General features: G+C 40.1%; 1 protein-coding gene across 1 annotated transcript in view; it reads right to left on the reverse strand.

Moving 5' to 3' along the window:
• JPH1 (junctophilin 1) overlaps positions 1 to 15,804 on the reverse strand; it is an 82,963-nt gene that overhangs the window by 8,725 nt on the left and 58,434 nt on the right. The window contains exons 3-4 of the mRNA XM_021718910.1: positions 12,502 to 12,620; positions 1,048 to 1,697 (exon numbers count right to left, since the gene is read on the reverse strand). Coding sequence (XP_021574585.1) covers positions 1,048 to 1,697; positions 12,502 to 12,620 — 769 coding nt within the window. The remainder of the gene's footprint in view (positions 1 to 1,047; positions 1,698 to 12,501; positions 12,621 to 15,804) is intronic.

The raw sequence follows: 15,804 nt of genomic DNA on the forward strand, positions 1-15,804 counted from the left end.
AAAAAAAAAAAAAAAAGGAGGCTGCTGTAGAGATTTTTCAATAACACAAAGCTTTTCTGGCCAAATAATAAATATCGTGAATGCTCACAATTAATCAATAATAGCAATTAGTATTATCTACCAGAAAACTAAAATTGTAAAAGCACACACTCTAAAAAGTTAGAAGACCAAAGAAATTCTTGTGAATTATTGAAAATTTTCAATTCTCATTTAGGAAAGAAAAATGTTCTAGCTGCAAAGCCTGGCTAATTAAGTAAAACCCAAACTAAATATTTATGAGAGGAATTCACAGTGGCTAGAAGAGATGTTCTTTTGTATAAATATGGTAACTGTGATGGTGGCGGGGGAGGTCCAAGGAGAGCTAAGACCTTGGTGGAGTGCTCTTCCTAGCTAGATAGAGCTCTGAGAGCAGACCCCCCCTTGATGGGGGCCATAATTCCTTTCTAGTGGTCAGAGAACAAGTTAATATGAAGCTCACCAAGAAGTGCCGATAGCTGGAAGCAGTGGCTCATGCCTGTAATTTTAGCACTTTGGGAGGCCAAGGGCGGAAGGACTGCTTAATCCCAGGAGTTTGAGACCAGCCTGGGGAACATAGCAAGACCTCATTGATACAAAAAAAAATTAGCTGGGTGTGGTGGCACACACCGGTAGTCCCAGTTACCTGGGAGACTGAGGCTGCAGGAATGCTTGAGCCCAGAAGTTGGAGGCTATGATTTTGCCACTGCACTCCAGCCTGGGTGACAGAGTGAGACTCTGACTTAAAAAAAAAAAAAAAAAAAAAAAAAAGCTGACAAGGCCTTGTTAAAACATGCTAAGCCAGTCAGGTCTTAACTACCTGAATTACATCTAAGGTGGGTTGCTAACTGACCATGGGGAAATTTCTGCCTGGAGAGCTCTTTGTTGTTTCAAACTACAAATGTGTCACACCTTACTCTAACCAAGTCTGTGCTCCTAGAACCCTGGTTAGCCTGGCTGTGATCAAGATGCACTGTCGCCTCATGCTGCTCCCTGAAAGAACCAAAGGGAAGAAAGGAAGGAAAGACTTACTGAATTGGCCTCTTTTCCCAAAGAAGTGCACGAATCGTTGCTTGCTGAATTCTTTGGTATAGCAAGTTCAGACTTCTTAGCTTTTGGCTCAGCTTTGCTTTCTTTGGCAACTGGTTTTGTCACAGATTTGGAGGGACTCCACTTGTTAGGGGATGGCTTGTGCACCAGTGCTGAGGAAGACTGGCTGGATCCATCGCCGTTCTCCATGTCTTCTGGAGGATGCTGGGGGGCGTTCAGCTTCACGTAGTAGCCGTGATACTGAGAATGTAGCTCCCCGTTACTGGGGTTGGGGACATGGTGGCGGCCAGAGTACTTGGACTGGGGCACGATTGCTCCTGCCTCCTTCGTGGGGCCCTTTGACATCAAGGGTTTATTGACAACGGCCATCACCTGCTCATCGGCCACACTCCTTTTGTCTTGATTGAGTCTTGCCCCTGAGCTGGGGTTTTGCTTCTTTGCAGGCTTTGGGGAGGAAGGCTGGGGAGAGTGGCCTTGTTTGGGACTTGCCTCAGGAGACCTTGGGGGTGTCGTGCCTTTGCGATAAAAATGAGGAGATTCCTTTGGTGTAGGTGGCTTTTCTGGTACCTTTTCTTCTGGATTTTCTTTAACATCTACACCTTCCTGAAATCTCTGTTTGATATAATCGGGGCCTGCCAAAAACAAAAAGAAAAACAAATAAAGAAAAAAAGGAAGGTGATAAAAAGTAAGGCTTAACAGTATATGCTTTTGTGAGTATATACGCTGTTTTAGTAAATCAGACTAACCTTTTCTCTTTTAATATATTTGTATGGCTTTGACCACACACAAACACATTTCGTTCTCCTGGGAAAACGATTATTTATGACTGAAAAGCTGCTTTTAAGATAATACAATATATAAACAGTTCTGGCTTCCCTAATAATTGCATTGTTCCTGCCTACTTGAAAAATACGGAGGTGAAAATCATGTTGATGAAGCACTGGTCACAAAATCATAATTAATCTACTTATTCAAATTATGTGGTGTAACGAAGACACAAAGTATAAACTTGCATAAAGAAACATGCTGACCACTGAAATGTGTTTGGAAATTTAATAAAGTTCACTGCAAGTAAGAGAAGAACCTGCAGATAACATTTGTAATGATCCATCACCAAAGGGGCATTAAGACTTCTATTTGGGAACAGCATCTGTGGTTGAGGGCGCACTGCACAAGGTCACTTCCATGCAGCCCATTCACAGCTGTGAGAACATGGATCTGCACAAGCAGTGTGCTGCAGGCACCTCAGTTAAGGCATGGCAGTTGTCTTTGGTTCTGAAGTCTCGGGATTTTTTTCCCTTTTTTATAGACTTCAAGATGGTTTATAATCATCATGTTATATATACTTTTTATAAATGGGAGAACATTTTTTGTTTTAAAAAAGTGACCCTAGCCGGGCTCGGTGGCTCAGCCTGTAATCCCGCGCCTTTGGGAGGCTGAGGTGAGTGGACTGCCTGAGCCCGCGGGTTCGAGACCCGCCTGGGCAGGCGAGACCTCATCTCTACAATAAAATCAAACAAAAAGTAGCCGGGAGTGGTAGCGTGTGCCTGTAATTCCGGCTACTCGGAAGGCTGAGGCGGAAGGATCGCCGGAGCCCAGCAGGTCGAGCCTGCGGTGGCTGGGAGCGGCCACTGCACTCTAGTCTGGGCAACAGAGTGAGACTCCAACTCAAAAAAAAAAAAAAAAAAAGTGACCCTGCTGCATTGTTATGTTACCGGGAGTGAGATGTAAAGAAACAAAGTGTGCACAACAAGCTGGTCCAGGCTGAGTTTAAGGAGGCCAGTGGTCCACAAAGGGCATCTCTGGGACTGAGACGGCTCTCCAAGGCAGGCACCCTCCTTCTAAGGTCTCCAGGTCTCATCAAGGCACGAGTGTACTTTGGCTGCCACGCCACCCATCTGCCACTTTTCACCTCATAAGGTGAAGTCAAGGTCATACAGCTGGCCCTCTTCCTTGCAAATGGGCAGAAGCTGACCACCTCTCTTGAGTACACAAAGAAAAAACTAGCCCACCAACTTGCTTACAGAGAGCAGACTGGCTCTTGTCAACTCCACAGTACTGCTTCTGTGCATTTTCCTTCCTGCCTCCCACCGCGCAACCCCTCACCCCAGGCAAACTCACTTGAAAGGTTTACAGAGGAGCTGAAGAACAAGTATCCAGAATTGTGAAAATTGCACACTGCATACTTACGCTTTTAATTGCTCTTCTTGTGGTGGTCTGAGTAATAGGTTATTGTAATGAGGGTGCTACTTATTATATAAAGTATCTTCCAAAATTTAAAGCCTCACCAAAATCTTAGGCAACAGGTGTTGTTATCCTCATTTTGTAGCAGCCGAAAACCACAAGTCACATAGTTCCTGTGTATACTTTAAAAAATATAATGCAACACATAATATTTGAAAGCCAGAGATGAGAACTTTTGATCCCAATCACAGGTTATACTCAGGGCCTGAAACCTTACAATATTCTCACAACTTCTATCCTCTAGAAAATACATGCACTCCTCAGGATTCAAGTTCCCCAAATCTGTCAAGACTGCATGCCAACAACTGAGATCTCCTTTCTAATTTTGGTAAGCTCCCCTTTTTATAAAATTGGCAATTAAAAAAAATCCTCCATCAAAAATGGGAGTATGAATTCTTGGGCCAGTGAAACTTATCTCAAATGAAGAAAAGGAGCAACAACAATGATTCAAAAGGCGACGTCCTTCTGTTTCTGAACTCTTGCTTGGTACTGAATATCTAGACATAGCACCAAGGGGAAGGTGCAGCATTGTGAGTACAAAAAAAGCTGTGTTCCTCCATCAGTCAACTTGCCCCTGCTTTTAAAAACCCATAAGGTCATTGATACTGCTGTTTCATGGAGAAGCCCCTCGTAATTCTACTGCAGATTTATTTTTACAAAAACCTCTCCTCCCCTTCTGTGATAAAGAATTTTCTATGATAGATGCAATGTGTTGCTTACCTCTTTTCTCCTCACCGCTCCACCCAAAATTTCATCAGAGTTAATTTTATTTGCCTTCACTGTTATTCAATTTTACAGCATTACTGAAATTCCCATCCAGGTATGGTAGTGAAAGATAATGAAAACAGCCAAGACTCTTGAAGCCAATGGAGTTTTAATTTAAGCTACATAATGTTGAACTAGTTACACAAATTACAAGATACTTTTAATGTCTTCAATCTAAGAAATGAGTGCAAAAGTTATTTTTGTAAAAAAAAGATTGCCAATTTCTATCTTGAGATTAAGGCACATGAAAAGCTAATGTTTAACTTAACTATTTGTATAGAAAAGAGTGATCAAATAACAGACCGTGGCAAACATTATTAGTTATATGCTCTTAAGGCTGAAAGGAAAGGGTGAAGAGTCACTGCATCGTGAGAAATAAAGCTGTCATAAAACCCATGCACTTCATTTGGAAGATATGACCATGATAAAAACTTAGCTTACAGATTTAGAACTTAAATTTTTGTGATGTTCTCATCACAAAAAAGAATGTCAATTTTTTGAGGCGATGAATAGGGTTAATTAGATTGATTTAATCATTCCACATTGTATTCAAAAACTGTAACATCACTTTGCACTATATAAATATGAGGGGGGCCCAATAAATCCAGGAATTTATAAAAATTGTGTATTTATTCTTACATATTTAAACTTCAGTCACCTTCAAAGTACTCTCCATTTGATGCAATATACCTATTGAGATGCTTTCCCACTGCTCAAAACAGTTTTTGAACTTGTCAATTTTGATGCCCTTTAGTGCTTCTGTCATTTTTTTTGTTTCATCTCTTCTATATCAGCAAAATGTTTCTCTTTGAGGACTTCCTTCATTAAGGGAAACAAACAAAAGTTGCTTAGGGCAAGTCAGGTGAATGGGGAGGGTGAGGCACAGGGGCCATACTGTTTTTTTGAACACTCAGCATGGTGTGGGCAGGTGTTCATGTAAATCCCCCATCATGAATTGGGGAAATGCATAAAAAAAAAAAATCACTGAGGCCAAATGCAGCCTCTTACAACAATGCTAGTTGGGACACTGATGCCAATGGCTTCCTAGAACACTTACCTAGTGGGGGAAGCCTGTATTACAAGGGGCCCACTTTCCAAAAGATAATTCCTTTTTCTGGGGGTTCCTCTTCATGTGTGCAACTATAAGTTATCAATATATACATTTTTAAAAATTTAAGATTTAGTCTAGTGATCTTTGGTAACATCTGCATTTACTGCAGACAGTAGATTAGAAGCATAAATGGGAGTTGCTTTGACAGATCCCAACACAAGTGACAGCTGCCAGAAAAGTATGAGACTGATAAAATACTAACAGCAACAAGAGGCTATTTATATGGAGGAAACTTGGGTAATTCAATAATGGTGGGTCCAAGAAAAATTAATAATTTTAAAAAGTCAGCACTTAAAGAGATATGCTTTAGTTATTGGAAGAAAAAAAAAAAACCTTAATATTTGAATACAAAATATATTTTCAAATGTTTTTTGCAAACAGTGAATAGAATTCTCCCTATCTGTAAATTTACACATATTATCAATAATAGGTCAAGTTGAGAATAATTTAGCCATTGAAAGAATCTGCATTAATGAATTTATGAAACTAAATTTTGGATTCTGTTGTATGTATTTTTATTACATTTATTAACTCTCAAATACCAGTCGAATCACTTCTTTAACCTTTAGAGATTTGATGTGTCACCTCTTTGACCAATTTTCTCATCCTAACTATATTATGAAAGGAATACTTACTTATTCCTACTCTTCTAAGATGAAGTTTTTCAGATATACTCACTCAGATTGACCTACAGGGCTTCTAATGATACTCAAAATCTGGTTGAGCTCAAAGAATTTACTTACACATTTAGAAAATGTAGAAAATACATTTTAGTACCTACTTTCAGATTTAAAAAAGCACTAGCTTCATTATATGTTTAAAAAATGGCTAGGTAAGGGAATAAATATACTCACAAGCAGTGGCTCTCACATTTGCTGCCTGTCAGAAGTAACTGGGGTGTTATGCCCAGAGATTTTGATTTAATAAGTATAAACTGAAGCCTAGAAATATACCTATTTTTCAGTTGGAGTCACACTCTTGTCTCCCAGGCTGGAGTGTAGTGGCATGCTCAAGGCCACCACAGCCTCGACCCACTGGGCTCAGGCAATCCTTCCACTTCAACCTTCCAAGTAGCTGGAACTACATGCACATGCCACCACACCTGGCTTATTTTTGGATTTATTGCAGAGATGAGGTCTTGCCAAGTTGCCCAGGCTAGTCTCGAGCCTGTGAGCTCAGGCAATTCTCTTACCTCAGTCTCCCGACTATAGGTGTGAGCCACCGGCCCGGTCACAAATATTGATGTTTAACTAATGCTCCAGGTGATTCTAACAGTTTACAGGCATTTGAAAGCATGCAAGAAATATGTTGACTAGAGGTGGACATAAAGCCAGCTTTACATGACTACATTCAGTTGGAAACGGTTCCAATGTGGCACAGTCACATGAAGTACCGGCCAACTAAATGAGGATATACAGTTAGATTTTCCAGAGTAAGATTAAATGCTTTTAAAATAAGACATTTAATATAATGCAGAAGACAGAAGTTTTTCCTGGACTATTTTCTCTTGGAAGGCACATATCATGCCTGCTACTTGTTCTGTGTAGTAAATGTGTGTCAGTATTGCAAAGCCAGCAACATAAAGTTGATGAGATGCAGCAGTTCATTAAAAAGACTAGACAGAATATTGCCAGGGAGGGAAATTATGACAAATGTTGATAGCTGTTGCACTCAGCATTTTCATCTATTTTCATAGTCAGAATCTATAAATCCTAAGGGAATTTTTCCCTTGGAGATTCATAATGGGGAGAAGGCAGGTACAGGTCATCTGCTCACTGATACGCCACATGATATAAAAACATTCAGCATGCCATTCACCAACATTAAAGGCATTACAATTGGCATCAGGGCTCTGAACAGACAGGGCAGATGGTAGCAGCAGGGTATTCACTCCAGAGGTGAACCTTGGTGGGCTGGCTATGGGCAGGAGCACCATGAAGGTCTCCAAAACAAATGTCTGTGAGGGCAGTATGATATCAAATGCTTTGTAGGAACAGTGGTAGTTATTAAGTAGACATTAGACACTTTCCATGGGGTCTGCCAATCAGAAAAAAGAGGATCAGATTGAGAGTCCAAAAGGTTACATAATTAGTAGCAGGATCACTTTTATGAGCTATATGGAAAGAATGCTGCTTTCCTATAGGACTGTACAGTCTCATCTGTACCAATACCGCAATTTCTGTGATCACAGCCAGAGTGCTCTGGACTGCAATCCACAGGGTCTTGCTTCTGGTACTTGCACTTGGCTGGCACTCAATACATGTTGTGAAACTGCACATACTGGAATGAATAAGTGTTATAAGTAATCGGCAAACTCACAAACGGTCACTTTCATGTCAACCAGTGGATTATTCAGCTTCCCTTTTTTTTTTTTGAGTTGAGTCTCACTCCATCAACTAGGCTGGAGAGCAGTGGCACGCTCATGGCTACCCTAGTATCAACCTGCTGGGCTCTGGTGATCCTTCTGCCACAGCCTTTCCCGTAGTTGGAACTACAGGTGTGCGCTACCATGCCTGGCTAGTTTTTGATTTATTGTAGAGACGAGGCCTCACCAAGTTGCCCGGGCTGGTCTCAAACCTGAAGGCCCAGGCAATTCACTTGCCTCAGCCTCTCAAAGTGCTGGGATTACAGGTTGAGCCACTGAATACGGTCCCCTTTTTTTAAATGAAAATAGTTATTCAGAATTTTGTGTTTAGAAGGTGAGCTTAGAATTAATCTATTCCAGGATGTGCCCTTTTTCTATCAAAAATACTACATACTAATGATGGACATAGACAGTTATGTAATGAAGATATGTTTTGATTTCTAATGCATTTAATTCATACTGGAAAGGCAAACTTAGTTAACACTGGTTCATAGTAACCCATACTGAAGATCTCACTTTCACCTTAAATAATCAATGCACACATTCATGCTCAAACACAGGAGGACAAAGCTTGTTGGGGATGCTGCCCAGGGGAGGAGGCTGGCTATCTCCCAGGAGGGCTCAAAGTACTACATTCACTACATTCCAGGGCAGAGTTTCAATTTTTTTTAACCAATGCCCAGACCCTCTTCTCCTACTGAAAAACATAAACATTTTACATCCTACTTTCATTAGAAATTAAAAATGAAGTATCTTGCCTGAAAGGAAATTGAAATAATGGGACAAAGAGTCACACATATAGTGTCCCAATTGTTTTCCTCATGCCCCAATCCCTCCTCTTTCCTGGGTGGTCCTTCTTCCAAAGACTTATGTCAGGCTTACTGGCTTAGGAACCTGATTTTATCAGCACTTTGAAAGAGAGCCATCCCTTGGGGCTGATTCACCTTACCAAAGCTCCAAAGACTGATGTACAATACCAGAAGGCCAAATTCACTGGTATACAATGAGCAATGTAGATGTCCCATAGGTCAGGGGACTTGCACTGAGACCACCAGTACATGCTCTCCCTGTTGGTAGAGTTCCCTTTCTACCAAAATTGGAAAGTTACTGGTGAACACGAAATCGGGACAAGAAGCACGAGATGAATAAAATATCTAATAGCATCAAGCTGGGCTAGCCTGATGCATCCATTTCCTGAGTCAGGATAATCTTGCCAATAACACCATACACTGTTGGCTCCAGTTCCCTGCATCCTTCCCCATAATAGAAACGTCCTTGCCAATGTGACAGCAATACTCCAAGGTTTTGGCTTGGGTTTCTCCTGCTCTGGACAGTGTTGGGATTGACATCGTTGATTTTTGCCTCTGTGACTCTTCTTTTTCTACATTTCCTTGGGTGCAATTCTTTCTTTAGATGTTTTCATAACCCAGTCAGGTTACAAGGAAGTCTTTGCATTCCTAAAACCATGCTATCAGTATCCAAGACTCAATTTCTTTTTACAAATTATATGAATATATTAAATTATCACATGTACTCTAAAACTATGTATATATTATAAGCATCAATTTTTTTATTATAAAGGTGTGAGGTACAATTCAAGGTTAGGTATACAAATACTGATTATGCAGGTACCCTTTTTGATGAGGTATGCCCCTCCCTCCTTAGCAGTTTCCAAGACTCATTTTCAAGCTGAATTCTCAGAGGGCAATCTTCCTTCACACTAATGGCAATTGAGGTTTCTGTGTATGTACACAATTATCCTCATACACATTCCCAAACATTCATTTGTCTGCCTTTTATTATTTGAGCTTAACCTTTTGAGTGACAAAGCCATTCCACAAGGCTATGCTTTTTCCTTCATTTTTAACTGACCTGTAGAATAATACAGTTTCAAGCTAAAGGCCTAAGATTTAACTAAGATGCTAAATATCTGAAAATACTGCCAGCTCCTGAAAATAGGTAATCTGCCATGAAAGTGTTCAAAATGTGAGCTATGACAAGCATCCTTTATCCCGGGATTAACACGACACATGCATTCCAAACAATGGAAACTTTTATATCTGAGATATGTAAATTAAATGAGTAGCCTGACTTAGAAGTACTTGAAAGCCCTTTTAGAAAATTCTATCTGATTTGATCACCCGGTGAATGCAGAGTGGAAAGCATGAGTTAAGCTCCCTTGAGAAGATCAATAATACTCAGTACAGAAAAGGCTTTCTATACAGTTGCTGAAGGAAGTGTTGGCTGTGGGTCAAAGGGGATTGCAGCCTTCTCCCTTAGCTCTGGTCTCAAATAGACCCACTGTCATCTCATGCTACTGTGATGTATTCATTACTGATGGACAATTTGCTTATATGAAACCGTTTTAGCTAAGAAAGAGTGGAATTACATTTTCCCACAATATTTTTTTCCCCTTCAAATGTTTTACACCATAAAAGGCTTTTAAAACTATTCAGTCTGGGAAACTGAGATGACCTTTTGTATCATTTACCTCTTGGTAACACCTATTAGAAATCTACAGGGACCCCATTCCCCAACAAAATTCATAACAAAACCAAGAAATTACCATCTGCAGATAACAATGGTAAGTTTGTTTGTGCTCAAAGCAGCTCGAGTCCCATAACTCTTCATTGTTCAGCTTCTTCCCAATGACAGCACTATGGTGAGGACAGAACAACCCTTCTTGGGTGACTCACACACCCTAGAACAGCTAATGTGCCAATGTACTTAGGTACCAGGTTAGTGTGAGTTCATTTCACACAAGGAGATACTTTATTCCTATCACAAAAAATGGAAAGGCACCCTTTCCCAATGAAATATACATGGTTATCAAACGATTTAAATCTCATCCAACAGTTTAAAAAGATGCATATGAAAGAAAACACCCATTATAAAACAGCCAGTGGTTGGACTTAAACTCTTAGAGAAATCACTCCATGACAACAGTATCTATCATTCAACAATTAGACTGGGTCCTTCCTGAGCCTTCTTACAAAACCTGCATCTTCTTAGCCTGGTCTTTTATTGTCTTTCTTTGCAGGAAAAAAAACCCCTCAAATCTCCAGATCATGTCCCTCTCATTTTGTATCCTTTATTATTGCCAAGTTTCTGCCTTTTCAATGGATCCGGCTATTTCATTTACTTTGACTCACTTGTTCATTAGGACCCACTGATACCCTCTGGGTTCTAATGTTGTATTCCCCCTCATAGGAACCAAACATGTATTGAATACCTATGGCGTGCAGAGTGATGGGCTAGAGGTGGGTTAATAATTTAAAAAAATCAACGTGGAAAAATTCTTTACCAAGAAAATGTAAATTTTGATAGTTAGAGATTGAGAACATTTATTTTGGTTTCTTCACATAGAAGTCTGTTGATCCCTCAAACTGTCATTGAAAGATATTCTTTATAAAACAATGGAGAAACACACATAAAAAGGTGACTACTGCCTTTTGAAATTCAAAACAAAAACACCAGAATAAAGTGAAAAGGGCTAGAAACAGTCTACCGGGAAACTATTTGAATTAAATGTTTAAACCTACTGCAAATATTTGTTGATTGCTGTTTTATAACATTTTAGATGCAGGTAATCAAGATGGGTTTTTTTTGAGGTTGTCTCTTTCATTTCTTCCTTCAAAACATGTATTTTTCTCTTAATCTGTCCAGATTAATCTGTTGAAGGGGAAACTGCTTTACCTCCTAACCATACTCCTTTCAGCTTTAATTCAGGCACATTAAAAAAAAAAACAATCTGCTCTCCAGTCTGGGCAAAAGAGTGAGACTCCAACTCAAAAACAAAACAAAACAAAACAAACCAGTCACAGGCAACCCCCTGGGGTCCCCTTCTGCTATGGAGCTTTTCTGTCCTCTCAATAAATCCTGCTTTCTAAAAAGAAAACAAGGCAAATAAACAAAACAAAAAAACAGTCACAGAATGTATTGGCTCTTCTCTTACTGCTAATGTTATTGCTACAAATTCCTCTGAACTGGGGGCTATTTGTTACAAATCTGCAATTGTCATTAACACAATTTTTTAGAATCAGATACTTCTTTCAGATTCTCATCTTGTTTACTGCTATCACTCAAAGTTTGTTGGTCAAATGTAGATGGGGCAAGGAGCAGGAAGGACCTACCCTGGGGTATAACCCAAATCTTTATCTTTAGTGTTAGCACTCAAAATTCAGGTGATTTTGGTTTTTTCTAGTCGGGGTCTGACACTGTCACCCAGGCTAGGGAGCAGTGGCACAATCACAGCATACCACAGCTTCAACCTCTTGGGCTCAGGTGATCTTCCTGCCTCAGCCTCCTGAGTAGCTGGGACTATAGATGTGTGCCACCATGCCAGGTTAATTCTTTATTTTTTGCACAGACAGGGTCTTTCCATGGTGCCCAGGCTTGTCTTGAACTCCTGGGCTCAAGCAGTTCTTCCACCTTGGCCTCCCAAAGTGCTGGGATTTCAGGCATAAACCACTGTGTCAGGCCCAGGTTATATTTGTACTACAAGCTGAGCATCTATAATCCAAAAATCCAAAATGCTCAGATATCTGAAATGTTTTGAGGACTGACATGATGCTATAAGTGGAAAATTTCACACCTGACTTCATGTGACAGGCTGCAGTGGAAGTGTAGTCAAAGCTTTGTTTTATGCACAAAGTTATACAAATACTGTATAAAATTACCTCCAGGCTACATGTATAAGATATATCTATAAAACATAAATGCATTTCACCTTTAGACTTGGGTCCCTGCCCCAGGAGATCTCATTATGTATATGTTGTATATCAGAATCTGAAAAAATCCCAAACCCAAAACATTCCCGGCCCCAGGCATCTCAGATAATGGATACTCTGTACATGCTCTCACTTGTTTTGTAGTGTTGCTGAGATTCATGAAGCACAGACCTTTCAAAGCCAGTGCTTCTACCTCACCCATCAAAGGAGAACTGTTTTACCTGGTTGGTAGAAATCAGGTGACAGCTCCCTGGCCACAGCTCTCGCGATGTCGCACTCCTGGCGGGCGGCCAGGGCAGCCTGGTCGGCAGCGTCGGCTTTTGCTCTTGCGTGGGCAGTCCTACATGGCGCACAAAAGAGTGAGTCAGCATAAGCAGTCCCTTATTAATTACACAGGAAAAATAAATGCTAATTATGATTATGGCCCGACACTTGCAATAGCAAGTTTTAGAGCCATACTGCTCTGACATTTCAGTGAAGATAGCATAGATGAGATTATGTGTAAATTGCCTCAGTCCTTCTTTCACAGGAAATAGAAAGTATGAGCTAGGTCTGTGTAGCTTGATGCTAAATGTGGTTTTCAAAACTTACTGGATCAAATCTCTTGTTGACTTTGGTTGGCATCCTTCTCCACCCCCCCCAGACAAAACTATAGGGAGTCGAATTAGAGTATATAAATAAATATAGTGTTCAGAGATTTAGTTTCTGTGGTACAACCAATGTAAGAGTTTGATCAAGAAAGGTCTGCCCTGTGGTATGCTGGTAAAGTGGTTCTTTGAAGAAAAAACATTAGCAAAACTGTTAGTGGTAGTGTTTACTGATTTCCTTTGCGTAAATATTCTCACTGTGGCCAATTTCACCAGCATGATGTGACTGGATGTGCAGTTGGGAAGAGATGGGCACTATTGGCTCTCATCAACCTATAGGAGTTACCCACAGGGTCTGTCCCAAGAATTGCTCAGGCAAGGGGGTTCCCAAGGACTCCATTTAGTTGGCTTTTAAGCACGCTTCTTGTACAGACCAAAAGGGTATGAACCAAAAGACAGTAAAGCAGAGTTAGCAAGGATGAAATGGATCTTTCAGCCTTCCATCTCTTCCCTGGTACATCCTTACAGGAACCTCTCATCTTTCCAGAGAATGAAGACTATGGAGAAGGCAACAGGGAAAAGAATGGGGCTTCCTATGGCCCCATAGGGGAATGATGTCTACCAGCCCAAGAATGTCATCTCCTTCCAAAGGGGGAAAACCTTGCCCAATTAGTCTTTAGATGATGATCATGGGCACCTATTTCTTATGACCTTGTAAACTGTCCATGATATTTTATTAGCACTAGGCAGGACTATAGATATCTAGTAGTGAAAGCTTAATTAAAGTCTAAAAGAGGTGTTTGTACTTATTTCAGAGACAGCAGGACAGAGGAAATGTTGGAAAAAAGCATACAGTTCTTGATGTATTTTGGGGAGAAAACACAGGTGGCAGCTGGAGGAGGTCATCAGGTAGAACTCCTGGGACTAGACTGCAGGGGAAAAATGCAGGAGTGGCGGGTGGGGTGGGTGGGCAGGGTCTGACCTGAGACCAAGGGCTGACTGGTAGGAGGCCCCCTTCTCACATTACTTTTTCTGACCACCTCCTCATCTTGTCCTCTCCTGGGGCCCACTGAATCCTATTTAGGACCTAGTTGAGCCTGGAGGCTTAAGGGACTAGAATGTAAGCTTTGTAAAGATTGGGATTTTTTATTTTCGGCGCTCTGTCATAATTCCAAAATATAGTGCACGACCTGGCACATAGTGTTTATTGAGAGACCACTTAATGAATAAAGGTAGAAATGATGTTTCCTTAGGAACCACTGGGTAGTCATTTAACAATGAATGTAATAGTAAAATTACAGAGACAGTAAAAAGATCAGGAGTTGCTAAGGGTTCAGATGCAAGTGGGGAAGGAGTGAACAGGTGGAACAGAGGGCACATTTAGGGGAGTACAATGATTCTGTATGATACTGCAGTGGGGGATACATGACATTATACAATTGTCAACACTCACGGAATGTACATGAAGAGTGAGCCCTGATGTCAGTTATGGACTTCAGTACTAATATACTGATATCGGTTCATCAGTTGCACCAAATGCTCCCACAAATGCAAGATGCTAATAATAGCGGAATGCTGTGTGTGCACATGACATGGAGAGAGAAGGTATAGGGAAACTCTCTGTACTTTCTGTTCAGTTTTTCTGGTAACTTAACCCTTTGAACTCGGATGTCCCCTCTGAGGGGACATCATAAATTTAGCAAACCATTTGGATGTCCCCTCTAAGGGGACATAAAAAGGTGGCTGGTGATTATACAGGACTATCTTATGCCAGCACAAATTTTTCAAAAATGTATGTTTCCTTGAGGTTTTCCATCCAAATTGCACAAAAGTTTGGAATGAAGTATATACTGAGATATGACGGATCAGTTGAGATGTGGTTTTCAGGAATCATAAGTGCGTCTTCCACATTTTCTTCGAACAACAGACTGGGAAATAAATTACATATTACTAATGTGGGAGAAAGAAAACGAGACTGCATTGTCTGCTCAAAAAGAATAACACTAGGTGGAAGATGTCAAATTACTATTGCAAAACATGTATCAATGAACTTGCAATGCATGTTGGTGACTGTTCCACACATTATCACATTAGAAAAATATAAAATATAAAGTTTTCATTTTTTTGTCAAAAATAAGTTCCTTAATGTCCAAAATTCCATGCCAAGTCAAATGTCATTACAACAAAATAATTGGTTCCAACACTGTACTAATTACGAAGTGAGTTGTTTTTCACTATTTTGTACAGTGTGGTTGAGTTGCTGGTAGGTGACCTGCGAGATGTCTCTGAGTGCAAGGAGTTAAAACTGTTTTAAAACATAAACTGTATTAATTAAAAATGAGAGGTTCAACTTCCAATCATCAAAATTGACATTTCTAAATTGTAGAGGATATTTTAGATGATCTCTGTCTGTAGGGTATTGTGAAATAAGAAATGGAAACAAAATCAAGAGGGTAAGAACATATTTCTAAACAACCAGTTATAGTAATAACCTCACATGGGCTCCATTACTGATATACAAAAGGGCGATGCTTCAGAATCTCATGTGTTGTGCCCAAGAATCCATGGATGCCCTCTGTTCATGTTATTTCAGTTTTGTAGAATCCCAATTCTTTTTTCCCAGAATGCTTTTTTATGTCTAGGTATCATAATTAATGAAGCTTTAAGAGTATAGCTATGCTGCCTTATAATCTGCCAGCCCTTCAAGTGATAAATTTACGAAATTCAAGTACAAAAAACATATCCTGATCCAATCACAACACACCACCGTACAGTCAAACAAAACAGTAGCATTAGCTCCACCATTTTTTACTATATACTACACTAGAGCCAAACATACCTCAATGTTTCTATAAGTATATTTTGGAAAGACAGCATCAGTGAAGCCTGCTAGTGTTTAATCCTTTATTTTTTACTTGTTTTTTTTCTACGATCAAG

This window comes from Carlito syrichta, unplaced genomic scaffold (genome assembly GCF_000164805.1).
Source record: "Carlito syrichta isolate Samal-C Ts95f unplaced genomic scaffold, Tarsius_syrichta-2.0.1 Scaffold314008, whole genome shotgun sequence".
Taxonomy (NCBI): domain Eukaryota; kingdom Metazoa; phylum Chordata; class Mammalia; order Primates; family Tarsiidae; genus Carlito; species Carlito syrichta.